The 21,789-nt window shown below is 41.0% G+C and overlaps 1 protein-coding gene across 4 annotated transcripts in view; it reads left to right on the forward strand.

Moving 5' to 3' along the window:
* Positions 1 to 21,789, forward strand: part of VCAN (versican) — a 100,398-nt gene that overhangs the window by 60,917 nt on the left and 17,692 nt on the right. For all 4 annotated transcript variants that reach the window (XM_077790095.2, XM_085567008.1, XM_085567010.1 and 1 more), the window contains 4 exons: positions 4,371 to 9,845; positions 11,953 to 12,066; positions 13,503 to 13,616; positions 20,803 to 20,961. In XM_077790095.2, coding sequence (XP_077646221.2) covers positions 4,371 to 9,845; positions 11,953 to 12,066; positions 13,503 to 13,616; positions 20,803 to 20,961 — 5,862 coding nt within the window. The remainder of the gene's footprint in view (positions 1 to 4,370; positions 9,846 to 11,952; positions 12,067 to 13,502; positions 13,617 to 20,802; positions 20,962 to 21,789) is intronic.

Below are 21,789 nucleotides of genomic sequence, written 5' to 3' on the forward strand. Positions count from 1 at the left end.
GTGGCTCTGAAGAAATAAGTGGACAAATTGTAGAAGTGTGAAATTCCATTATCTGCAGGATGCCAGATTAGATGTTAAGAGCCCCATTTTGAAAAGAACTTCACAAAACCATAAATCTTGCGAATGAAATATTTTGTGTTTCGAAAGTTTGGAAAACATCATATGCTTTCTATTCAATTCCCTATTAATTCTTCTTCAGATGTTTATCTAATGGATTTTTAGAGAGAAAATGCTTTTTACTGCCTGCCCCCCTCAAAGATAGTATTGGAAAAGCTCTTTGTAGAATATTAAAAGTCTTCCCAAGACAAGAAATATTGCTGCACGTTGCACATTTTTGGATGTGTGCAGATGTTATCTTATGCACCACTAACAGGGAGGCAACTTTTCTGTTTGACCCACTGAAAAACTGATGTGGGTTTGGAACCAGCCATGAGGGATTGGAAGGGTTGTATGAGAATTAATGACACCTTGGTCCGTGGCTCTGTGGTTATGTTCAGTAGCAGGCTAAAATCACCCTGTAGCCAGAAGGATTTCCATTTCTTACATACAAGAACTGTTACTGAGATAGATGCCTGCTCCTTGCAGGTCATTTAGAACATCTAGATGTATTAAATGGATTAATAAACACTCCAGGCTGGATATACCTACCCTTTCCATCTCCATTCCAGTGCATACCTCATCACTTCCCTCCAAGAGAGGCTTTGCTGATAAATCTCTCCCAGGACTTGTTTGGGTTGGCACTCTGAGCTGACAGCTCTTGGCTTTTCCTTCTTTTTAGCTACTTGTTTTCACTTTCCTTCACTTGGAGCCAGAATAACAAAGCACCTCTTTGAAAAAGGGCTCCTTTTGGCTTGTTTTCCATGGGCTATTGATAAGCAAACTCCTTCCCTTTAAAGTCCTGGTTCCATGTCTTTTTGAGTAGCCTTTGGTCTGTATGCGTTTACCTGCAGCAGGAATGGGTGTGAAATAAGCAGGGGAAGCATAACTCAGTGGCATCTGGGCAGTTTAAAACTAATTCAAGTTTCTGTGTTACAGCCCTCAGGGTCTAACAAACCTGTTCAACAGGTAAAGACTTTTTCTTCTATATTAATTATATCTCTAGTATCTAAATTTTCTAGTAGGTTTTCATTCCAGGGTCCTATACCCAGTTGACAAGGATGTATGAGCCACATCATTTTGTAGATTATTTGCCATCTCAGCAGTTATGGAGCATTTTTCATTGCTCTTCACCCTGAGCAACCTGAATGCTAACACAGAATAATCAAACCTGTAGGAAGGAAAAGAATTTAAAATTAAAAACAAAAAATAAGAACCCCATCAATTACATTATTTACTATTTCCTGAAAAGCATGTTATTTTTTCCTTTGGAAAAAAACCAAAGCATTTAAAACAAAACAAAACCAAAGATACTTATTATTTCATAAAATAGACTTCTCAAAGTTTATTATCAGAAATATCACACCTTTTGCTAAGGGTTCTTTTATGTGGATTGTTGTGACAAGTGAGATCTTGGAAAAGCTAACAGAGTAAAAGCAGGGTCTGATAGAGATATCTATCAGACAAATATGTATTTGTCTTCTAGGTGCATTCGGAACAGATGTTGTTCACTAAATTTATTGCCAACCATCAATGACTTAGTGTGAGCTACTAATTTGAGGGACTCCCAGGTGTGCCCTGCTGCAAAAATTCTGCACTGTTGGTCAGGACTTGCTAGTCATGGTGCCCTCCTACAAATTACAGCCCATCCAGCTCCATCCAGACTTTATAATTTATTTTTTTTTTAGTGTAGAATTTCTGTGCAAAGCTGCACACTTTGTTTCACCATCTTAATTGCTGTGTGTGAAATCATAATTAATCTTTATGGCATACCAGTCCATACACCAGGTTGTTTGTGCACATCCCTCCTTCAGCTGTTCACACAGCACACACAACACATTTCCTGGCCATTCAAATTTCTGTGTGTGGTTCTCTGGTTCTGTGTGTGGGTGCAGTTATTTTATAGTGAAATTACCAAAAATTACAAATTCTCAGAGCTCCCTATCAGCTCTGTCTTGCCATTCCTCTCTCACTGACTAAATTCCCATGGGTTTCTGCATGCACAGATTTGAAAGGAAGGTGTGAAATTTGGTCTTAATTGAAACTTCTGCTTTTATGAGGACATGGTTTCTCACTATGTGTATTTCTCAGAGTGGCCTTTTGCTGAAATTCATGGATTCTGAAAGGGTTGTTATTAGACATGCTCCTCAAAGTCATGCTGCCAGTCTTGGAGAGATTACCAAATTCCTGCTTTTCACAAAATTGGAAAGGGAAATCTGGGAGAGCTCAAGTAAATGCCTGTAGAAAATTTATTCTTCTGTGGCATTGGGCAGCCTTTCTAAATATTTTTAATTTACAGGAGAAAAGTATTAATTCTTTACAAGCATTGCATAAAATATCTCCCAACAAGCACATACGAGGGAGAGAGATGAAACCCCAATTCTGTAGCCATCTTATAGAGCTTTAATAGCACATGGTAAACATCAGGCTTCTCTGGGCAATGTACAACAGCCAAGCAGGCACAAGGTTAAAAACAACCTTTTTTTTTGGTTGCACTGGGAGCCCTGAGCTTAGTGTTGTACAAACTTGACACTGTAGTTGAAATAAACAATGCTGAAGGTGATTTATTCTCTGTATTCTTCATTTGGAGCTTTAGCAAAGCTGAGATCCAGTAATACTTCATGAGTTTAGCTGTAAACACAGCATGAGATATTAGAACATTAATTCTCAATGGAGTTGCAGTGACCTTTTCAAAACCAAATTGAAGTCAATTTGCACACACAAGGCAGCCCAGACCAAAGAATCACAAACCTTTCGTAGTGCTTTGTGTCAGTTTAATTTGATTGAATACATTCTTTTCCAGAATGATCACCTGATGACTCTGTCTCTGAGGACTCAGTAGTCACAGAGGTTAAATTATCTTCATAGGTAGGGGAATTACTTCAAATTTATGAAGTACTTTGACTCAAGTTCTCATTGTTTTATGACTTAGATAGTTTAGTTTACGACTTGTAGATAGTTTTAGTGAGGAAGATTTGATTTAAGACTTGAGCTGTGTCACGTAGTGTAGATAATTTTTCAGGAAGCAGAGGCTGCTGACAGTGCTCTAAGGCAGGAGTCCTGTTAATTGGCTCAGATCCTCTCCTGGCAGATGTGGGCAAAACTCTATTGACCATTCCAGTTTGTACCAGCAAGAAAGTAATCCCCTCTGGCCAACATGGTTATAAACATGGATCCAGAAGAAAGAAACACTCATGCAGTAGGATTTCAGCCCTAGGTTTCCAATTTCAAGTCAGTTGGCCAAACTTGAAATCTTGAAATATGGGGCTTTTTTCTGAGTCTGTTGTATCCTCCTTTTTTTTTCTTTTTTTTTTTTCTTTTTTTTAAATTTCATTTTAATTAGGATAGCTTCCATTGTCTGTAACAGAAAGTTCAAAGCAATGTTTGTGCTGAAAGGGCAAGTTTAAAAAGTGTCTATGGGATTTGGGATCATAAATCTTGGAGGAATTCATGAGGCTTTCTACAGCTAAGTCTTGCCTTCTCAATCTTCTTTCTTCCTCTTTATCTGCCTGGCCACCTAGAAAAAAAACTGTGAGAGGTTTGTAACCTGTAGGAGTATGTAAATAATTCAGAGTTAGTGGTAAACAGAAGAAGATTACTGGACTTCAGTCATATTACTCTCTGAGTGGGAGTTGACCTTTGAATCTGTGATAGTTTTTCTAATTTGCTGCATAATGCTTTAAAATTCCAAAAGCAACAACTTTGTAAAGCAAGACTTTATTCACTGACCTAAGGTCCAAGTCTACTGAAGAGTGACTGATGTAGATGTTATGGTGTTCCTTCTAATTTGAATTACTCTACACAAAAAGGAAAAGGGAGATGCAGAGGGAGGTTTTTTTCTCTTATTTCATTTTGACTTTCATTTATTTTCACTTTGCTTTGCTTAGCTTTGTCTAGGTTCAGTTATTGGTGGAGGTTAGTTAGTGTCTAAATCCCTGGAAGAAGCTGCAGCAGGTTGGTCTGCAAAATGGTTTTCATCTTGTCCATACCTCATCTTTGCTGAAAATGTAGGAGAAGGTAACTCAGGCATAGGTTTGGGACCAAGGGCATGTGGCAATCAACAGTACTGAATAATCAATGTGTTCAATATTCAGAGAGGCTCCAAATAGAAAGACACACCCCATTGGCAGAGTTTGACTTTGTGTCAACAGAAAAACACACTGAATTTGCAACAAATTTTTGAATTTCAAATTTTTTTTTCCTCCAATGGATTGCTTGTACTTCGTGTGTGTACTGTTACTTAGGGATTATGAAAAGCTCTCTTTTTCTTGCAGATCACCCGGTGAATGAATTTTTGGATCTGTTCAATCACCACATGCTTCCTCATGCAATAGATGAAACCCATATTGATGCAGACTCAGCTCAGACTGAACCCTGTACTTCAGACTCTGTGCAGGATTCGTCTGAATATATAATACTGGATCCTTTCTTTCCAAACTATTCAGAGTTTGAAGAAGACGAAGACTGTGAAAATACAACTGATGTTACAACTCCTCCAGCTTTGCAGTTCATCAATGGGAAGCAACAAGTCACGAGTGCACCTAAGAGCACAAAAGCTGAGGAAGCAAGGAGTGATCAAATTGAAAGCGTTGCACATTCCAAAAACGTAACCTTTTCTCAAATCAATGAGACAAACCCATTTATAATTAATGAATCTGAAGCTTCTGGTACTATGCAGCCAAGCAAAACTGGAGAAGTAATAGGAGCGTTTGTGGTAACACAACCAACTTCAGGGGCTGCAATGTTAGAACCTGTCTATAGTGGGGAGTCTGAAGTTGTTACAACAGATAAATCAGTAGCCACCACTTCTTCACATGAGCAAAACAGTAGAGAGACCATGACATGGCAGGGAGCTGAGGAGAGCTCTACTAAAGATAACAAAAACCTGCTTTTGATTTCTAGTGAATCCTCTGGGGATGGCTCCACTGAATCTGATCTGTCCACTTCAGTCTTAGAAGTCGTGACAGAATCAAGAAAGGAAGATGATGAAAAAAGTTCTGGTATAACATCTTCTCCTGATGCATTTACTGAGGAAAGTTCTGCTGTAACTACTTCTCTGGAGGCAGTTTTTATTCCTGCTACGGTAGACAACGTTGTAACTGACCTTAATTCAGAAAAGGCAACCCCTGCTCCAGGAGACCATTATAAAACAACTCTTAAACTTAATGCAAATTCCCCTGTTGAAAACATTCTGGAAACAAGTCATACAGCAAAGCCTGAGATGAGTGCTGCTTCTTTTATGGTTCTGGAAGGCTCTGGAGATTTGAAGGATAGCATCACTGTAACTTCAGCTGTGACAGAGGAAATAGCAGTAACAGAAACACTTTCAATGCAAGACATTTCTTTGGGCTCCAGCACAGAACTGCTGAGAGAATTTTCTGTAACTGATTCAGGAATCACCTCTGCTTTGCCCAGAGCCATAAGTACTCCTTATTCTGCTTTTGATCAAAGTCCTCAAGTAACTGTTTCCACCAACTCTGTGTCTGAGCTAATTACAGAAAAAGTATATGCCATTTCTCCTGTAACTGAAAAGAGTATTGATGATGAAAAAGAAATACACACCACTGTTTATGCAGGTCACCAAAATTCAGCTACTACTACAGAAGAAAATTTGGATTTGAATGAACTTGGGAGCACTACAAGTGAAGTAAGAACTGTAAGTCAAGAGCCACTCAGAAAAACAGTGCCAGGTACCATAAGTTCTGAAATCAAAAAGGTCACCACCATTCCTCTCTTGAGGGAGAAGAAGCTTTTTGTAAATGAAGGATCAGCAGAAGAGCCAGCTGACATATTTTCAGGGGGTTCCACAAGCAAAGTGGTAAGTATTGGCTCCCCATTTATTGATCCAGGTTCTGGAGACATAGATTTTATTGTTGAGTCTACTACTTTGACTTCGATTCCATTAAGAACTGTCGCTGAAACACAAACAGAAATGTATGAAGGAAAAATTTACAGCACAGATTATGCTTCACCAAAGGATACAACAACAGAATACGAAAAACATGCAAGAACAGAGGAATCTGTAGTAACAGTTTTGAGTACTGGGCCAGAGAGCTTCACAGAGGGGTCTGGAGTAGAAAGTCAGATGTCCCTGGATATATTTAGTACCAAAAACCCAGGAGAACAAAACATGGAAACAAAACCAACCTACACAGCTCCTTCTGACATAAAATCTGGTTCCATAAAAGAGATAACATCTCACATTGCACCAGGAATTGAAACTGGAAACTCAGAAACTGGTGAGGCCACATCATCTCCAGGATCTGTGGTCAGTAACAACCCTCACGAGGGCTTGGTGACACATGATACTGGCAGTATGAAAGGAGTAGCTGAATCTATGGAAAGCAAAGATGCAAAAGTTGGTTCTTCAACTGCTTCCTTGGGTAAGATCTTCCTGATTGAGCATGGCTCTGGAGAAGAATTCAAAGATGACAGCAGCACCACAAAACTTATGTCTAATGGACCTACAGAAGAAATACTTGGAGGTCATTTCTCAATTACTGACCAGGGATCTGGAGAACCAGACTCATCCACTGGATCATTTGCAGAAACAGCAGTTGTCCCTAGTGGGAGACCAGAAACATGGGAAAAGGATGACAGACAAGCTGTCAGCACATCACCTCTGGATCTTGCCTTCATTACAGATCCTGATGAGCAGGTCACAACTTCTGAACAGGAGGTAACCTCCGTGGGGACTGCAGGCAGTGTGAGAACTGAGGAGAAAACTGTTGATGAACTGACAGTGAGAACGTTTTCTACAAAGATTCCTTTGATGGAAGACACTCCAAGTGAAATTTCACCAAAAGCTATGGAATCTTCTGAAGAAATAACAACAGACCCATTCTTTAAAAGCACACAGAATATCCGTGAACACTTGGGATTTTTAAATGTTCCAACCCTCAGTCCTTATCTGGAAGAAAAGGAATTAGAAACTGAACCTGCTAAAAAAATACCTTTGCCATTTAATGATGAGAGAGTAACTGAGCCTATAACAATTGAAAGGAAATACATAAGCTCTCCAGTCACAGTTATAGAGCAAGAGGAAGAGTTGGTGCAAAACATTTTCCCTACGAAAGATATTCCCAGAACATTCCTGACACCTAAGGAAGAAAATCTGCCAAATAACGAGCTCATTGGTGATCCCCTGTTTTCAGGACAGGGGTCAGGAGATGACCTTGCTGTTCTCCCATCTGTAGTGCCATTTGTTGTCCAAAAATTCAAGAGTACCTCAAGTCCTGAAATTTCTCACCCTGCAGATATGGGGCCTGAACTTTCCACTGACATGACACAAGACTTTGAGCGAGGAACCACTCCAGCAAGTGCTGAAGTTAATGAAGAAGTCACAAGTGCTGTAGCTGAGCTGCTGCCAGAAACTGGAGACCCATTCCCCACCTCCATGTTCCCCAGTTCCTCAGCTTTAGAAGAAGACAGCTCCAAGATCTTCGTCTCTAAAGAGATTGAAGACACCACACATTATTTTGTTGCGAATGAAGAACCACAGGAAAAGGAGACTGACTCTAGGAGAGGGGAAAATGAAACAGATAAGCCAACACCCACTTCTGAAGCTATTTCTCAAGAGGAAAATTCACATTTTCTGATTAAAGGTGGCACAACTCCTATATCTGTTATACTGAATGGAACTCCCAGTCCTGAAACAGAGGAATCTTTTGTAACATCAACAACAAAAACGCCGGGCAGAGTATTACCTGAGGGCTCTGGGGAAGGATCTGGCTGGGTTGGTGCTTCAGATTCATCTTCCCCTGATATTTTTACCCATTTCTCAATACCCACTGCATCCAAAGTAGAACTAAATGTTTCATCCAGTGTTCCTGGACGTCTTTATCCTAAAGTTATGACCACAGAGGCACCAAGAGATGGGTCACAGACTGCAATCACAGGACTAGTCTCCCTCTTTACAGAAGAAACAGAGGTTTTGGCAAATCCATCTGCTGCTCATCCAAAGACAGCTTCATCAGAGGAACTAACAAGTGACACTGGGTTATATGAAAAAATTATTCCCATGATTGATGACAAAAGAAGTGTTATATTGAACATTTCTGTTTATGGTGACATTACCCTGATTGAAGAACGACTACAAGCCCCACCAGAAGAAACAACTATTATAGACATGGATCACTCTAAATCAATGTCTGAGGATATAATAAGTGTGCAAACAATGCCAAATCCTGTTACACAGTCAACATATGGCTATGATGATAGCATGACAGCTGAAGGAGAGAAATATTATTCCACTCCCAGGTTTTCCATAGCCAAAGAAAAGACACTTGGATCTGGTGGTAATCTTCCTCTGACTACTTCCAGTCCACCAAGTAGAGAGTTGGTGACTTCTGGGCACCAACCAACCTCAGGTGACATGGATTTGGGTTCAGGCAATGACATGAATTTTGCAACAGAAACTCTTACCACCATGGAACTCTCTGAAATGGGCATTCTTCTTCCTACAGTGCCATCTCTGGCAAGCCCTCAAGTGCCTCATGAGTCTAAACCTGTTGCAACGAGCCCCACAGAAGACACCTATGAGCCAAGTACTTCAGCAAACAACCGAGTAATAGCAGATCAAAGTGAAACAATCTCTGGCTTTTCTGGGATGGGCCAAGACGAGCTGGCTGATAATCAGCCCATGGTTCCTTCCCTTACACCACTTGTAACTGATGAGCCAGAAAAGGCTTTGACAACTGGCAAGCTTGAGTTGAGTGTTGTCACCGCATGGCCTACATCCCACCTGACAACTGTGTCACCTACCAAGGGTGCAGGGAATCGTCCCACGGTGTACACCAAGACAAAATCAGCATCAGCAGAGTATGAGGAAGCAGATACAGTGAGTTTTTATTCTGTTCCTCAAACTCCTAAATCCTCAGTAACTGTTCATTTAGTAAACGGAGTATCTGAGTACCCTGAGGTAATCATTACAAGCACATCATCATCATCATCATCATCAAGGGATTCGCATCAGTCCAATCATTCATCAGGAGGAATCTTCAAAGAGGTTAGTTCTGATATTACAGCAACATATAAACCACCCACTACTGACTTTCTTGACACAACAGAGTCCTCTCTGCTGGAACTTTCTCCTGAGCCTCTTTCAGACAGCACAAGCACGGAAAGCACTCCTCAGTTTGGTAGGCTTCTAACAGGTGGGACAGAGGAGACAGAAACCCCTGCAACTGATTTAGCTGGTGTGGAAGAAGCTGCTGTTTCTGGAGATTCTCCATCAATACATGTCTTGCCTACTGCTTTTCTGAATTTTGGAGAAAGAGTAAGCACAGATATTCCAAAAGTCAGCACAACAGAAGTCGAAGCCTCCTTAGGGAGAGTCAATAATCCTCACCAAAAGGCAGACAGGACTACTGAGAGACAGGACCCCTGGCTCCTGCCCACAACTGTTTCAGACTCACCCAACAGCATCGAAAACAAAGGATTTAAACCTGGCCAGGAAGCAGTTACAATGCTAACCTCACCTTCCCAGCTTTTGGATGGAGGCACAGAAACACAGGCGGCTTTGTTTGGTCAGGGGGAGATCACAACCATCTCTTCTAACATTGCAATAAACAGTACTGCCCCTGGAAACAGTCCCTACCTAAACGAGCCATCAACAATGAGCTCTGAGGAGCCAAACACTGTGGAAGCTGTGACTTCATCATTTTCCCTTCCGGAAGTCACAAACGGATCAGATTTCGTGATTGGCACCAGTGTGGGTTCTGTTGAAGGCACAGCAGTGCAAATTCCAGGTAACTTCCCAAATATGATCCCTGTCGTGTTATGTGTGTTGTGGTACTTGTGAAGGTGTTGCCTGGGCTCTGGTGAGAGGTGTGACAATCAGAGCTCCGCGTGAAATGACAACGGACCTCGTCACCCTCCACCTGGGAAATCAGCCTGGTTGTGGCCCCTACAAGTGGAAGAGGATGGGGGGGTGCCAAAACACCCAAGCCCCATGACTTTCCACTGGTGTTTGCATCGTGGAGCTCTGGATCAGACTGGAGGTAACCAGCCAGTTTTAAAAGACAGGAAGGTAACATTGGTTGTGGAAGGGAAATCAGCTGGGGTGACTTCATTTGCCAATTTCCAGCAGATGATTTTATGTGATGTTTTTTCTTGTGAGCGTGGTGATAGTTCTTACACATTTGGTTTCTATGAAGGGTTGTTTTTAACATCTTGCAGTTGACTTAGAAAGCAATAGTGCAAATTTTAGGATCAGAATTCTCTATAAAATTGAACTTCTCTTGACCTACAAGATAGCTTTCAACACAAGAGAAAACCAAGACCTTCTTTTCAGCCTGTCTGTAGCTTTAAGTGGTTGATGCACTGTCAGTCTCTTAAAAATTACAGAACTTTTTGTTAGACATCATTTGCCACAGTATTTTCTTTCCATTATAGTATAGGGAACCATTTCATCAAATGTGTGGATGATGTCAGTAGTATCACTTTAATACATATTTTGTCTAGTTACACCTGAGGAAAGAACTGGTCTGGTCTGATTTTATAGGTTTACTATTATTGTTCCTCAAATAATCCAGGTAGCTGGCAATTTAAAAATGTTTACTGAAATATCCAGTCTGTAGAAGGATAAATAGACAGCAAACACACAAAAACCACCATTAAGGTGCTTAACAGAGCCCTACATTTGTGACTTTCAGTGAATCAGTCCTAAAACAATCACTCTATTGAATGGGTTGGGTCAGAGCCTTTCCAAAACCTCCAAAGTGAAAACCTTAATTACTTAATTAGAATACTAAACTTTTGCATATAGGATTTTCTTCTGGGGGCTTTCAGCTGGACCTTCTTCATTCCCATGCCTAGACAGGGAACTTGGCACTGTAAGAAGACTTTGCAGCTCTAATTTGCAAGTGTGACATACATATTCTTTTTTTTTTTTTTTTTGGTCATAAATCCTAGTCAGATTGTTTTGGGAAAACATGACCAAAAAAATCTTAATGTTTCTTATGCCTCTGATTTACAGAACTCTTTTATCCATTTTGTAAGTTTTCAAAGCCAGGGCTTTATTTTTTCATATCAGAAGGGCTGTCTTCAGGATTTCCCTCTCACTGTGAGAAACTAACTCTTAGAAATGGTTTAGTGTGGACTTGTCTGTGTGAGTGAGTGCTCCTAGGCATGAAATCAAATGCAAATGCCCAGGTATCTAAACTCAGTGGAAATAAACATCACTGGAAGGCGTAAAGCTCTTCAAGGAAATGGTATTTAAACACTAACTCCTGTAACAACTGAGGATTTCACAGCAGGTAAGTTTTTATCTTTATGTTCAGTCCAGAGTCAAACATATTCAGAGCCTTTGTTTGTATTCTTTAAATGTATTTTTAAGAAAGGCAGGTGGGAAGCACACATGTGACAAAAGAAATAAGACTTTGTGGGGTTTGATTGATTGCGTATAAGCAGCCAGTTAGTATGTTCTGTGTACCCTGTCATTCTGCATAAACTAACCCTGTTCAAGAAAAAAGCATTTTCCATTCATTTTGCATATGTTTAACTGTTTTCAGCTATAATTAATTGTCATGTCATGCAAACTAAATCCTCAACAGAGTATCATGACTGCCAAATATAGTACAAATTGCTGTGGAAAAAAAGTAATTCCAAGAGTAATTTATGTTGTTCATAGTAAATGCCATATTGTTGTGCAAGTTGAAAGCAGTGATGCCTGAAGACCAGCTTTACTGTTTTATAAATCTTATTTTGAGTAGTTGAGTATGTTAATAGTTTTTGTAGCTACAGTAAAGACAATGCAACAATGAAGAAAGATATTTTTTTCCTCCTGAAAATCAAAAATGCACCAAAAATTTCCTTGAAACCAGGGTCAAATTCCTTTTCCTACTTGTTCAACAGGCCAAGATCCATGCAAGAGCAGCCCCTGCCTCAACGGTGGTACCTGCTACCCACGTGGTTCCTTCTACATCTGTACCTGCCTGCCAGGTTTCAGCGGGGAGCAGTGTGAATTAGGTAAACTGTGCTATCTGGCTGCTGATTAACTCGAGTTTAAAGCTCTTGTACATGAGATCTGGTGTGCTTTAAAGTTGGAGGCTGCATGGACGCCTGAAAAATCCTACACCGAGGCCTTACTTTGGGACAATTAAATAGAGAGTTCCCCATTGTCTCTCCTCTTTTCCCTCTCCCCAAAAAGTGCATGGATTTGTGCCCACACACAGGGGTTAAGAGAACTGTAAATGAACTTCACGAACTGGATTATACAGCATTGAATTCAAAAACGCACCAAATTAAAAAAATATATACATTAATATTTGGTATACTTCCCTAAGAGCTTCCCATAGTTATTTGAAAGGCTGGTAAGATAAAATATTCCAAAATGTGAATGGGAAGCTGGCAACTGAACACAAACTTGAAAACTTTTGCAGGAAATTTTAGATATTATCATAATCATATGCATCTTTGGTACAAATTAGTATTTTGGTAACAATTTCAGCTGAGGAACCTCTTCCAGTTGCCTGTGAAATCTCTGCACCTCCTGTAACTGTAGATTTCAAAAGACTCACCTATGTGTTTCAGAATAACCAATTTTCCTTCCAGAAAGCCAGCCAAAGTATCATTAAATGACTGGAACAAGTAAGACCTAGCATAAAATTTGACTTGAGCATATTTTAAAATATATATATTTTAAGCCTTTTACATGATGCAGCAATTATTCCTAGTTGTTTGTTTGTCTGTAGATATGTCCAGCTTCTGTCTTATATTTTAATGAGTGAACCACAACCAGCAGGTCATTTTTGAATGGAGATGTTTGCAAAAATCTCTGTTGAAGTTTACACTATCATTGTTTCAGAGGAAAAGCATCCATTAGGAAATTTCAAATAATCTTTATGAAGAGACACACTAGCTTATAACCTGTGCAAAAGCAACCTGTGGTGAAAATAATTATATAAAATGAAGTTGTGCTCCAATTTAGAAGGTGAAGACAAGGTATTTTAGCAGCTAGAGGAGTCAGGGACAGACACATTATTTGTTTACTGTGCAAATCCATGAGTGCTATGATGTTTCGTCCTTATCTTGATAAGATTAGACAAGAAAGAAATGAGAAATGCAAACCAAGGAGATTCCAGAGCAGACTGAAATTAGCAGTCTGTTTAATGCTACATGATAAGATTTCCAATATTTGAGTTTCGTGAAGATATTCACGTCCCTGGTGGTTAATGGGAATTTTAGTTGTGCCAGGGTCACACACACACACAAATCAGATTTTCCACCAGGAGAAAGCTGCATGGCATTCCTCTTTCTCATCCACACAGCCACCACTGGGACCTTTTGCAATACTTCCTCCTTCTGCTCAGAACTGGTCCCAGTCACCAGCCTGACTGAGGCTGCAGAGCATTTCCTCCTGGGAGTTGGGTGGGTGATGAAACCACTTTTATTTTCTGCTGCAGATATCGATGAGTGCCAGTCCAACCCGTGCCGGAACGGAGCCACGTGCATCGACAGCCTCAACACCTTCACCTGCCTGTGCCTGCCCAGCTACATCGGGGCTCTCTGTGAGCAAGGTAAGGGCTGTTCCCTCACCTCTGCTGCTGGACACTCATTTCCAGCCCAAAATCCTTCTGGGATAACAGGGCAAGGCCTCCTAAAAATGAGAAGGTGGAAGAAACCAACAAAAATCTGCAGGAAGCCACTTGTGGTGAGGAGAGCTCCTAATTTTTGTTAGATTTCCCTGACTTGTGGTTCAGGGTTTTTTACCATCTCTCACTTTGCACAATCCACATGCTAACCTGAGTGGAAGCCATGTACAAAATATAAACTGATATATGGGGCAATTTCTGTGTCAAAACATCGGATTTTCAGCAACAGTTTTCAGGTGGCTCCAAGCCTGCTTGCTTATGCTGCTGTAAACTGCTGGGAAGACACATAACGAGGCTCTCTCATTACTGTAGTGAACCTTAATGAGCGGGAGCAGTGTTACTTTGTGGCTGAGTTTTTATCTTAAAAAATTACATGTGGTGTAACAGAATCCATCACCTCCAAAAAGCATCAGTGATACGTAGGAATAATTCAGTGAATAAGACAGATTATATCTTCCTCCACTGGAGACCACAGGTTTGACTGCTTCATCCTACAATTTTCAAAATTATTTGTTCTGGGATTATTTTAGGAAAAGCAGGTGCTGGATTATCATTACTAGGAGATTGTAAAAGGCTTTCTAAGATGGACAATAAGATTGAAATAAGATTGAATATCCCAGTGCCTGTAGTTGTTAGAAACTTGCCTGCAAGAAACCCCACAGCATTTACAGGAAACATTTGCAGTGCAAGATTCTTACTCAATATGTGGGAGGAGGAATAGGGCAGCAACATTTGTTCTGTCAATAAAATTAATGAAGGCATTTCCGTGGGAAAAAGAAATTAAAAAGAAATGATGCTTGCAAAACTTATGAAAATGTATTTTTCTTTTCCTTCAGCTGAATGATTTTTGTTACAGGTGAATGAACTAAAACTTTGGATTTGTTTAATTAATATTGTGTATTTTCGTTTTGTTTCTCAGCTTCAGCAAAGAGTGGTTTGCAAACTCTTCCAACTCAACCTGTAGAGATCGGTTTGTTAGAGATGAAAAATCTCAGAGCTGATCAACTCCAGCATTTTTACTGTTTAACCTTTTCAGCAGTCTGGTTAACCTTGTAACTTGAGAAGGCTTTCTGAATCTTGCCTCCCAAAGTAAAAATTGACAGTGTTTTCACACCAAAAGAAATAAATGTCCTCACTCCCTTCCTCCTCCCCTTCATTCCAGCAAATCCATAGCAGTGAGTGGCTCTGAGTGCCATGGTAGCTTTAAGCTGCTTTTTATGACCAACCTGAGAGTGCATTTTAGGTGGTTAATGGGAACATTTCCTAGTTTGTCAATCAGAACCAGAGCTGTGCTCTCTCAGCTTTGGAATTTAAATTTCCTCCACTTAAAGTCCTGCAGTGGTTTGGGACTTGGGAAAAGGTTTTAGTGCCAAATTTCCACTCCACCAGACAAAATAAAACTGTGTTGGCGATTCAGACATGGTTGTCTGGCAAGCAGGCTTTATTTCAAGGCATCAGTCCTGACCTCACTAGATTTAAAGACCAGCCAGGACGACAGAATATGCACCTTGGTGCCACAGGAAAGGTGGAGCTCAGCACACCGAGATTATATTTCATTACATTTTTTTTTTTTTAAATTTTCAAATATACTATTCATTTTAGACAGCTTTAAAAAAAAAAATCAGGCTGAAGGGATTTCTTAGGCACAGTGCTGAGCATTCAAAATGCTGTGGGAGGAAATAGGGGCAGGGAGCATGCACTGCCTTTGGAAATGAAGCTCAGAGTAGGAGGTCACCACATCTGCACCCACTACACTGGTGCAGAAGGAAAACCAGAGCTCAGAATTTCACCAAATGCCCATGTGGCACTGCTCTGGACTGAGGGATCTTCAACAGGGGTATCATGCTCGTGTCAGCATTTGGAGAGGACGCTACCAGGGGACAGCACAGCTGCACGCCAGGGAGCTCTGGCAGGTGGTGAAGTTACAGGAACCTTCTGGGTGATCTAATCCAGGCTGAGGAAAATCAGTCCTGAGACTCAGGGAACTGGAACTGGCTCCCTGACAGCCCTTCCTCTTGCCAGGTGGAAAGAGTTCAGCAATCTGAGCCCGGGAACATCTTCCTGAAGTTAGCTGAATTTGTCAGATGTTAGAAAAAGTGCAGCTGAAAGTTCCCTCAAAAGTTTGCCTTTAAACTAGATTGTTAGATCAGTTAAGACAGGATCACTTCTGGTGCAGGTGAGATTAAAAGGAACAATATCCTCTTTTGCCCACCACCTTTGTATCTTTTCAAAGGAAAGATGCATATTCTGCTTGTCACTTTTTGACATTTGAACATCGCCCCTGAGAAATTCATAAATATCCCCAGAACATTTTCCCAAAGAGTGACAGATTACAGTAAATCTTGGTGTGAGTTTTATTCTGGGAGAGCCATCAGTCTTTCCATTGTCATCCCTCTGTGAAAAGCCCCTATGACAACTCTCAGGAAATGGTAGAGACTTGCAATTTGAACCTCAATTTTAAGGGTGAGTTCTCTTTATGAGAACTGGGTGAACACCTTTGTGGATTTTCCTCTTCCTTCCTTGTCTGGCTTGAGTTTCCTTTTCTTTTTCTTCTTTTTCTACTCTAACTGGTGTCTACCTGCTCTCAAGGAATGCTTTAAACCTAAGTGTGGCTTGCTTGCATCTGGACATGTGTGCAAAAATGGCACACGTGTGTTTGTAACAGAATGAGCCTACATGGGATAATTCAACCAGCTGCTCCCTTCCAGGTTCTGAAAACAAAACAACTGTGGGTTTTAACCACCCTATCAGGAGTCATGTGTTCTTATAAGCCAAGTTCATTGTTTCAATGTCTGTGATTACTCTGGTTTCATTTAATTCTCTTTGTTCCCAGGGCTTGGTTGGTTGGGGTTGAAGTAGTTGAAAAGGGCTCAGGGAAAAGGTACTTTCTGAAAACAGATGGTGTCTCACTGATGTCTATCAGCTGAAAAGGGATTATTTTGTATATTTACTAGAGAAATGGGTTTCTCCTCAAGATGTGTGGGTGAAGTGGTCTCCAGCATTTTCTCATTAGCTGAAGGCAGACAGCCACTGATAAAATTCACAGCTGAGTTAGACTCTCATGTTCTGGTACCTGTGTCAGTCTTTATTTCCTTTAAGCGTCTTCTGGAATTTCTTTAAAGACAATGGACCTATTGACAGCAGCATTGAAAAAACAGTCCCTATGTATCAAACCTACCGAGAACACTTTTTTAATATAGTGTTAAGAGATGTGGTTACACACGTTCAACTGCAGTTACAGAGAACAGAAGCTGTGAGTGTAACTCCTTGCACACACCACTGGAAACCCCTGTAAATTGTCATAAACCCTGGATGAGTTTTAAAACACCACAAATATGGTGAGCAGTGTTTCAGTTTCAGTTTTTCCATCACATGCTGGAGTAAGGTTACACAAGTCTGTGACTGGGTACACAATGAACGTGAAATATTGCATTCAATAAGTGCTTGCACCTACTGTGCTCACTGTGGTTGGGTCAGAAAATTTACTTGCAATTACTGTCTGCTGGTTCACTAAAGGCACTGAAAATTTATACCCATATGGAACCCTTTTACCTTTTTGTCACCCTTTTAGCTTTCATCATTGAATAAGGGCTGCACACTGAGCACAAAACTCTGCAAAGGTGAAACTCTCCACAGTTTTACTTGCCTGGTTTGCATTTTTCATCCTCAACTATTTTGGATCTTCCTTTACCTATATGTTTTTTCCCTCTTTTTGTCAATCTCTCCTGTAAAATTGCCAACAGCAACAAACATCAAAAGCAAAATCCCTCAAAAAAAAAACCAGAATCCCCAACCACTCCCCCAGCCCCAAACAAAAAAAATCCTCTTTTCCAGCATCTAAAAACTTCATGTATTTTACAGCCATCAGTTCTGGTTTGTTTTGGGATTTTTTTGGGATTTTTTTAAGATTTGCAATACACACAGGTGCAGAAATTACTTAACTTTTCCCTTTTGTCCATGTTTGGCACCTTTTGCCTTGAGAAGAGAAATTGTGTGATGTTTTGTAAAAAGAGAAACTGTGCTGTAATTCATGCTCAGGCCATTATATCTAACTTAGTAAACTAAATTATCTAACTTAGTCCTCTCAGTTTTGTATTTTCAAGCCCCTTTGCCTCCCCAGTGTGACTTTCAGCAGACCTTCTCTGAAATCCTTCACTTCTTCCCTAGCAGAGACCAGTGAAGGTTTGGTTAGAATAGCCTGGAAATCCTCTCTGGCCACGTTTTTCTCAGCTCCTTGTTATTATCTGACTTGTTTCCTGTGGGACAAAGGAGTCCCTGAACAAGATAAATAATAAAATCTTAAGTGCCTTCACAAAGGACATAGGTCTGTTAGTCAGCCTTGTGTGGTTAAACAAATGTTCTAGAAAGCCCAAGGCAGACTAAACTTTAAAAATTACCTAGATGCCAGAGATTAAAGCTGTGTCTGCAGCCTGCACCTCACACAGAATACAAAGAGGGAAAAGATCAAAAAAACTAACAATTTGGTTATGTAGATTACATTCCTTTTTTCATAGCTTGGATGACTCAAGGCGCAAGCAGCTTTCTACAGTTCAGCTTCCTGGAAATAGAAGGGACATAATCAGCTTGATTATGTCTTTGCATTTGGTACATTTATTTCAAGACTGATGACTTTTGGGAAACTATTTTGATATCAGACTCCTATGACAGTGACTACATTATTACTGTCAGAGAAATTCTGATAAGCCTCTGACGTGGCTTTGCCACATTTTGTTTGCACTTTGAAATCCATTTATGTACATGTAAAATCTGGTTTGTGTAGGGGGGATTTAACCCCTTTTTTTTTAAAAAAAATAGATAATTTGGTGTGTCCAGATGGAAATGGCCTCTTCCTGCTGTGAATTAAGAAACTGTGCTGTGAAAAATTGTTTTATAGGTGGTGGTAGCAGCTCAAACATAAGTAATCCCTTAGTTAAGGTATTTGCAGCCATCAGCCCTTGGCATGTACTGCAATATTTGGCTGTTTCTGTACTCAGGCAAAAACCCTTTTTTAGCCAAAGAGTGTTATTGACCACTGACTGCACTGACTTACTGAAAATGAGGAACCCAGTTTCCAGCCCAGAACATCTCCATAACTCTAGAAAGGCTGGAACAGTTAGCTCCAGACCCTGTTTTGCTGATAAAATTTGGTGGGAAGTGGCTGATTCCTGGTGGGTGGGTGGAGTGGGGGAGGCCAGACCTTGTGTTTCTGTTCCTCAGCATCCTGAGGCCCCTCAGGGTGAGCCATCCCATGCTAGCTGTGATCGCTGTGGCTGAAATGTCCTTTATGGTGCCATTGCATCTGTCATGGCTCAAAACTCCCTTCCTTACCCCTGTTGTTTTCCCACTCCTCCCTAAAACTCCCTCTTATCACTGGCAGGTCCTTCCCATCCTTAAGCACAGCTCACACATCACGCATTCAGACATCACACTTGTTTTTTCCATCTTATTAATGCTGATTTTTTTTTTTTTCCTGTGATTCACCCCTGCAGGAGCAAACTTGAAACTGAAACTCTTGGTGTTTTTTGCCATCTATTCTGTTTACAGCTGCCTAACCTTGACAGAATAATTAACGTCAAATCCATGGGTTGTTCCTGTTCCAAGGCTTGCCTTTATTTCTCTTTGAGCTGAAAGGATATAGTGGCTGATGTGAATCCTCTCTGTGATGCATTCTTATCAGCACCATGCCTCATGCAAGCACAGACAACGTGCAATTTTATTACTTTGTACTTCAGCTTTGCAATCCTCCTAACAAATTGATGCTTAAAGTTGACTTCATCAAGGAAGATGGGTTTTGGGGGAGGATTTGGAGGCATGAGCTCAGAAAGATAAAACTGGAGCTTTGCTTCTGCAGACTGAACAATCACAATCATTTCCCTTCATACAATTTTTAGTTATCAGTTTCTTCCAAACTTTAATTAGTACAGTGACTTGAAGTAGCATTTGTCCTTGCAAGTAAAAATTCCCATCCCCATGTACAGGCTCAGAAAACTAATGAAATGCACTTTCACTGCAGTCCAACATCCAGGCATTTTATCCATCCAGGAAGAATATATACTCCTGAAATTGCCCAGATTCAGCTTAATTCAATCAGTGTAAACCCACAAAGTTTCCAATTGCAATTATATGTCTTAGATAACTAATAGTCTTGCAGTTTGTGCTGGAAATGGGTAAGCAGAACTACCTGAAAATGAGGTTCACATGATGAGTGTTTGATTTTCATACCTTGTCATATACAGGTTTTTCTTGAAGCTTTGTCCCACAGAAAATCTATTGGTGTGCCTGGGTTTGATGCACTGATCAAACATGCCTGGTTTTGGTTGGTTGATCAAACATGCCTGGAGATGGTACATTGGCCAAATGTTCCTAGTTTTGGTGCACTGACCAAATGTGCCTGGTTTTGGTACATTGGCCAAATGTGCCTCATTTTGGCCCATTGACCAAACATGCCTGGTTTTGGTGCTCTGACCAAATGTGCCTTGTTTTGATGCATTGACCACATGTTACTGGTTTTGGTACATTGACCAAACAGTCCTAGTTTTGCTTCGTTGATCAAACATGTCTGTTTTTGGTACATTGGCCAAATGTTCCTGGTTTTGGTGCACTGACTGAATGTGCCTGATTTTGGTGCTCTGACCAAATGTGCCTGGTTTTGGTGCATTGACCAAATGTTCCAGGTTTTGATTGATTGATCAAACATGTCTGGTTTTGGTACATTGGCCAAATGTGCCTCATTTTGGTCCATTGATCAAATGTGTCTCATTTTGGTATGTTGACCAAACATGCCTGGTTTTGGTGCTCTGACCAAACCTGCTTGGTTTTGGTGCTCTGATCCAAACGTGCCTGGCTTTGATGCATTAACCAAATATTACTGATTTTGGTACATTGACCAAACATTCCTATTTTTGGTTGGTTGATCAAACATGCCTGGTTTTGATACATTGGCCAACTGTTCCTGGTTTGGGTGCACTGACTGAACGTGCCTGATTTTGGTGCTCTGACCAAACATGCCTGGTTTTGGTACAGTGGCCAAATGTACCTCATTCTGGTCTGTTGACCAAATGTGCCTGGTTTTGGTGCACTGACAGGGATGTGCTTTGTCTGTTTTCTGCAGACACCGAGACCTGTGACTACGGCTGGCACAAGTTCCAGGGGCAGTGCTACAAGTACTTTGCGCACCGGCGCACGTGGGACACGGCGGAGCGGGAATGCCGCCTGCAGGGAGCACACCTGACCAGCATCCTGTCCCACGAGGAGCAGATCTTCGTCAACCGTGCGTACCCACGGGGCTCCTCTGCCTCTCATCTCGGGTGCCACCACACCAGGGAGATGTGGAGGGGTCAGGGAGTGTCCAAAGGAGGGATGTGGAGATGGGGAAGGGTCTAGACAGGAGCTGAGGTCACTTGGATGGTACAGATAGGGGAGACTGAGGTCAGACCTCATTGTGGTGTCCAACGTCCTCTGAGGGTCATCTCTGATCTCTGCTCCCTGTGACAGGGACAGAACCTGAGGGAATGGCCTGAAGTTGTGTCAGGGCAGCTTTAGGTTGGATTTTAGGGTAAGATTCTTCCCCCAGAGGGTGGTGGGCATTGCCCAGGCTCCCCAAGGAATGGGCATAACCCTGAGGCTCTAGTTTCTGAATAAAACTAAAGGATTTTCCTTTAATTTTGTCTGTGTGGTGTTGGAAAAAACGTCTGATGATTGGTGGATTCGGTTCTGCCAAAGAGCTATTTAACAAATTTAAAACATACAGCGCTTTGTTCAAGCACATTTGAGGCAGAACCTTTGCTCCAGGAAGCAAAGACAAAGTATTTGCTGCCAGAGCTCCAGAAGCATTTAGAAAATTCTTCAGGGATGTGCAGGGTGGGATTGTTGGGGCTGCACTGATGATCCCTGCGGGTCCTATCCAGCTCAGCATATTCTGTGACTCTAAACAAGAGAGATAGCTGAGGGTTCAGAGATGGTGAGACCTCCTCCTCACCACTCAGCTTTTACATCTCCAACTTAAAACATGCTTTAAAATGTTAAATAAAAGTCATGCTTTGTGTTATGTTTACTTCTGCAGTTAATACAAGTTCTCTATTACTATTAAGTTATAATT

The sequence above is a fragment of the Lonchura striata genome, chromosome Z (genome assembly GCF_050655825.1).
Source record: "Lonchura striata isolate lonStrDom1 chromosome Z, ASM5065582v1, whole genome shotgun sequence".
Lineage (NCBI taxonomy): Eukaryota > Metazoa > Chordata > Aves > Passeriformes > Estrildidae > Lonchura > Lonchura striata.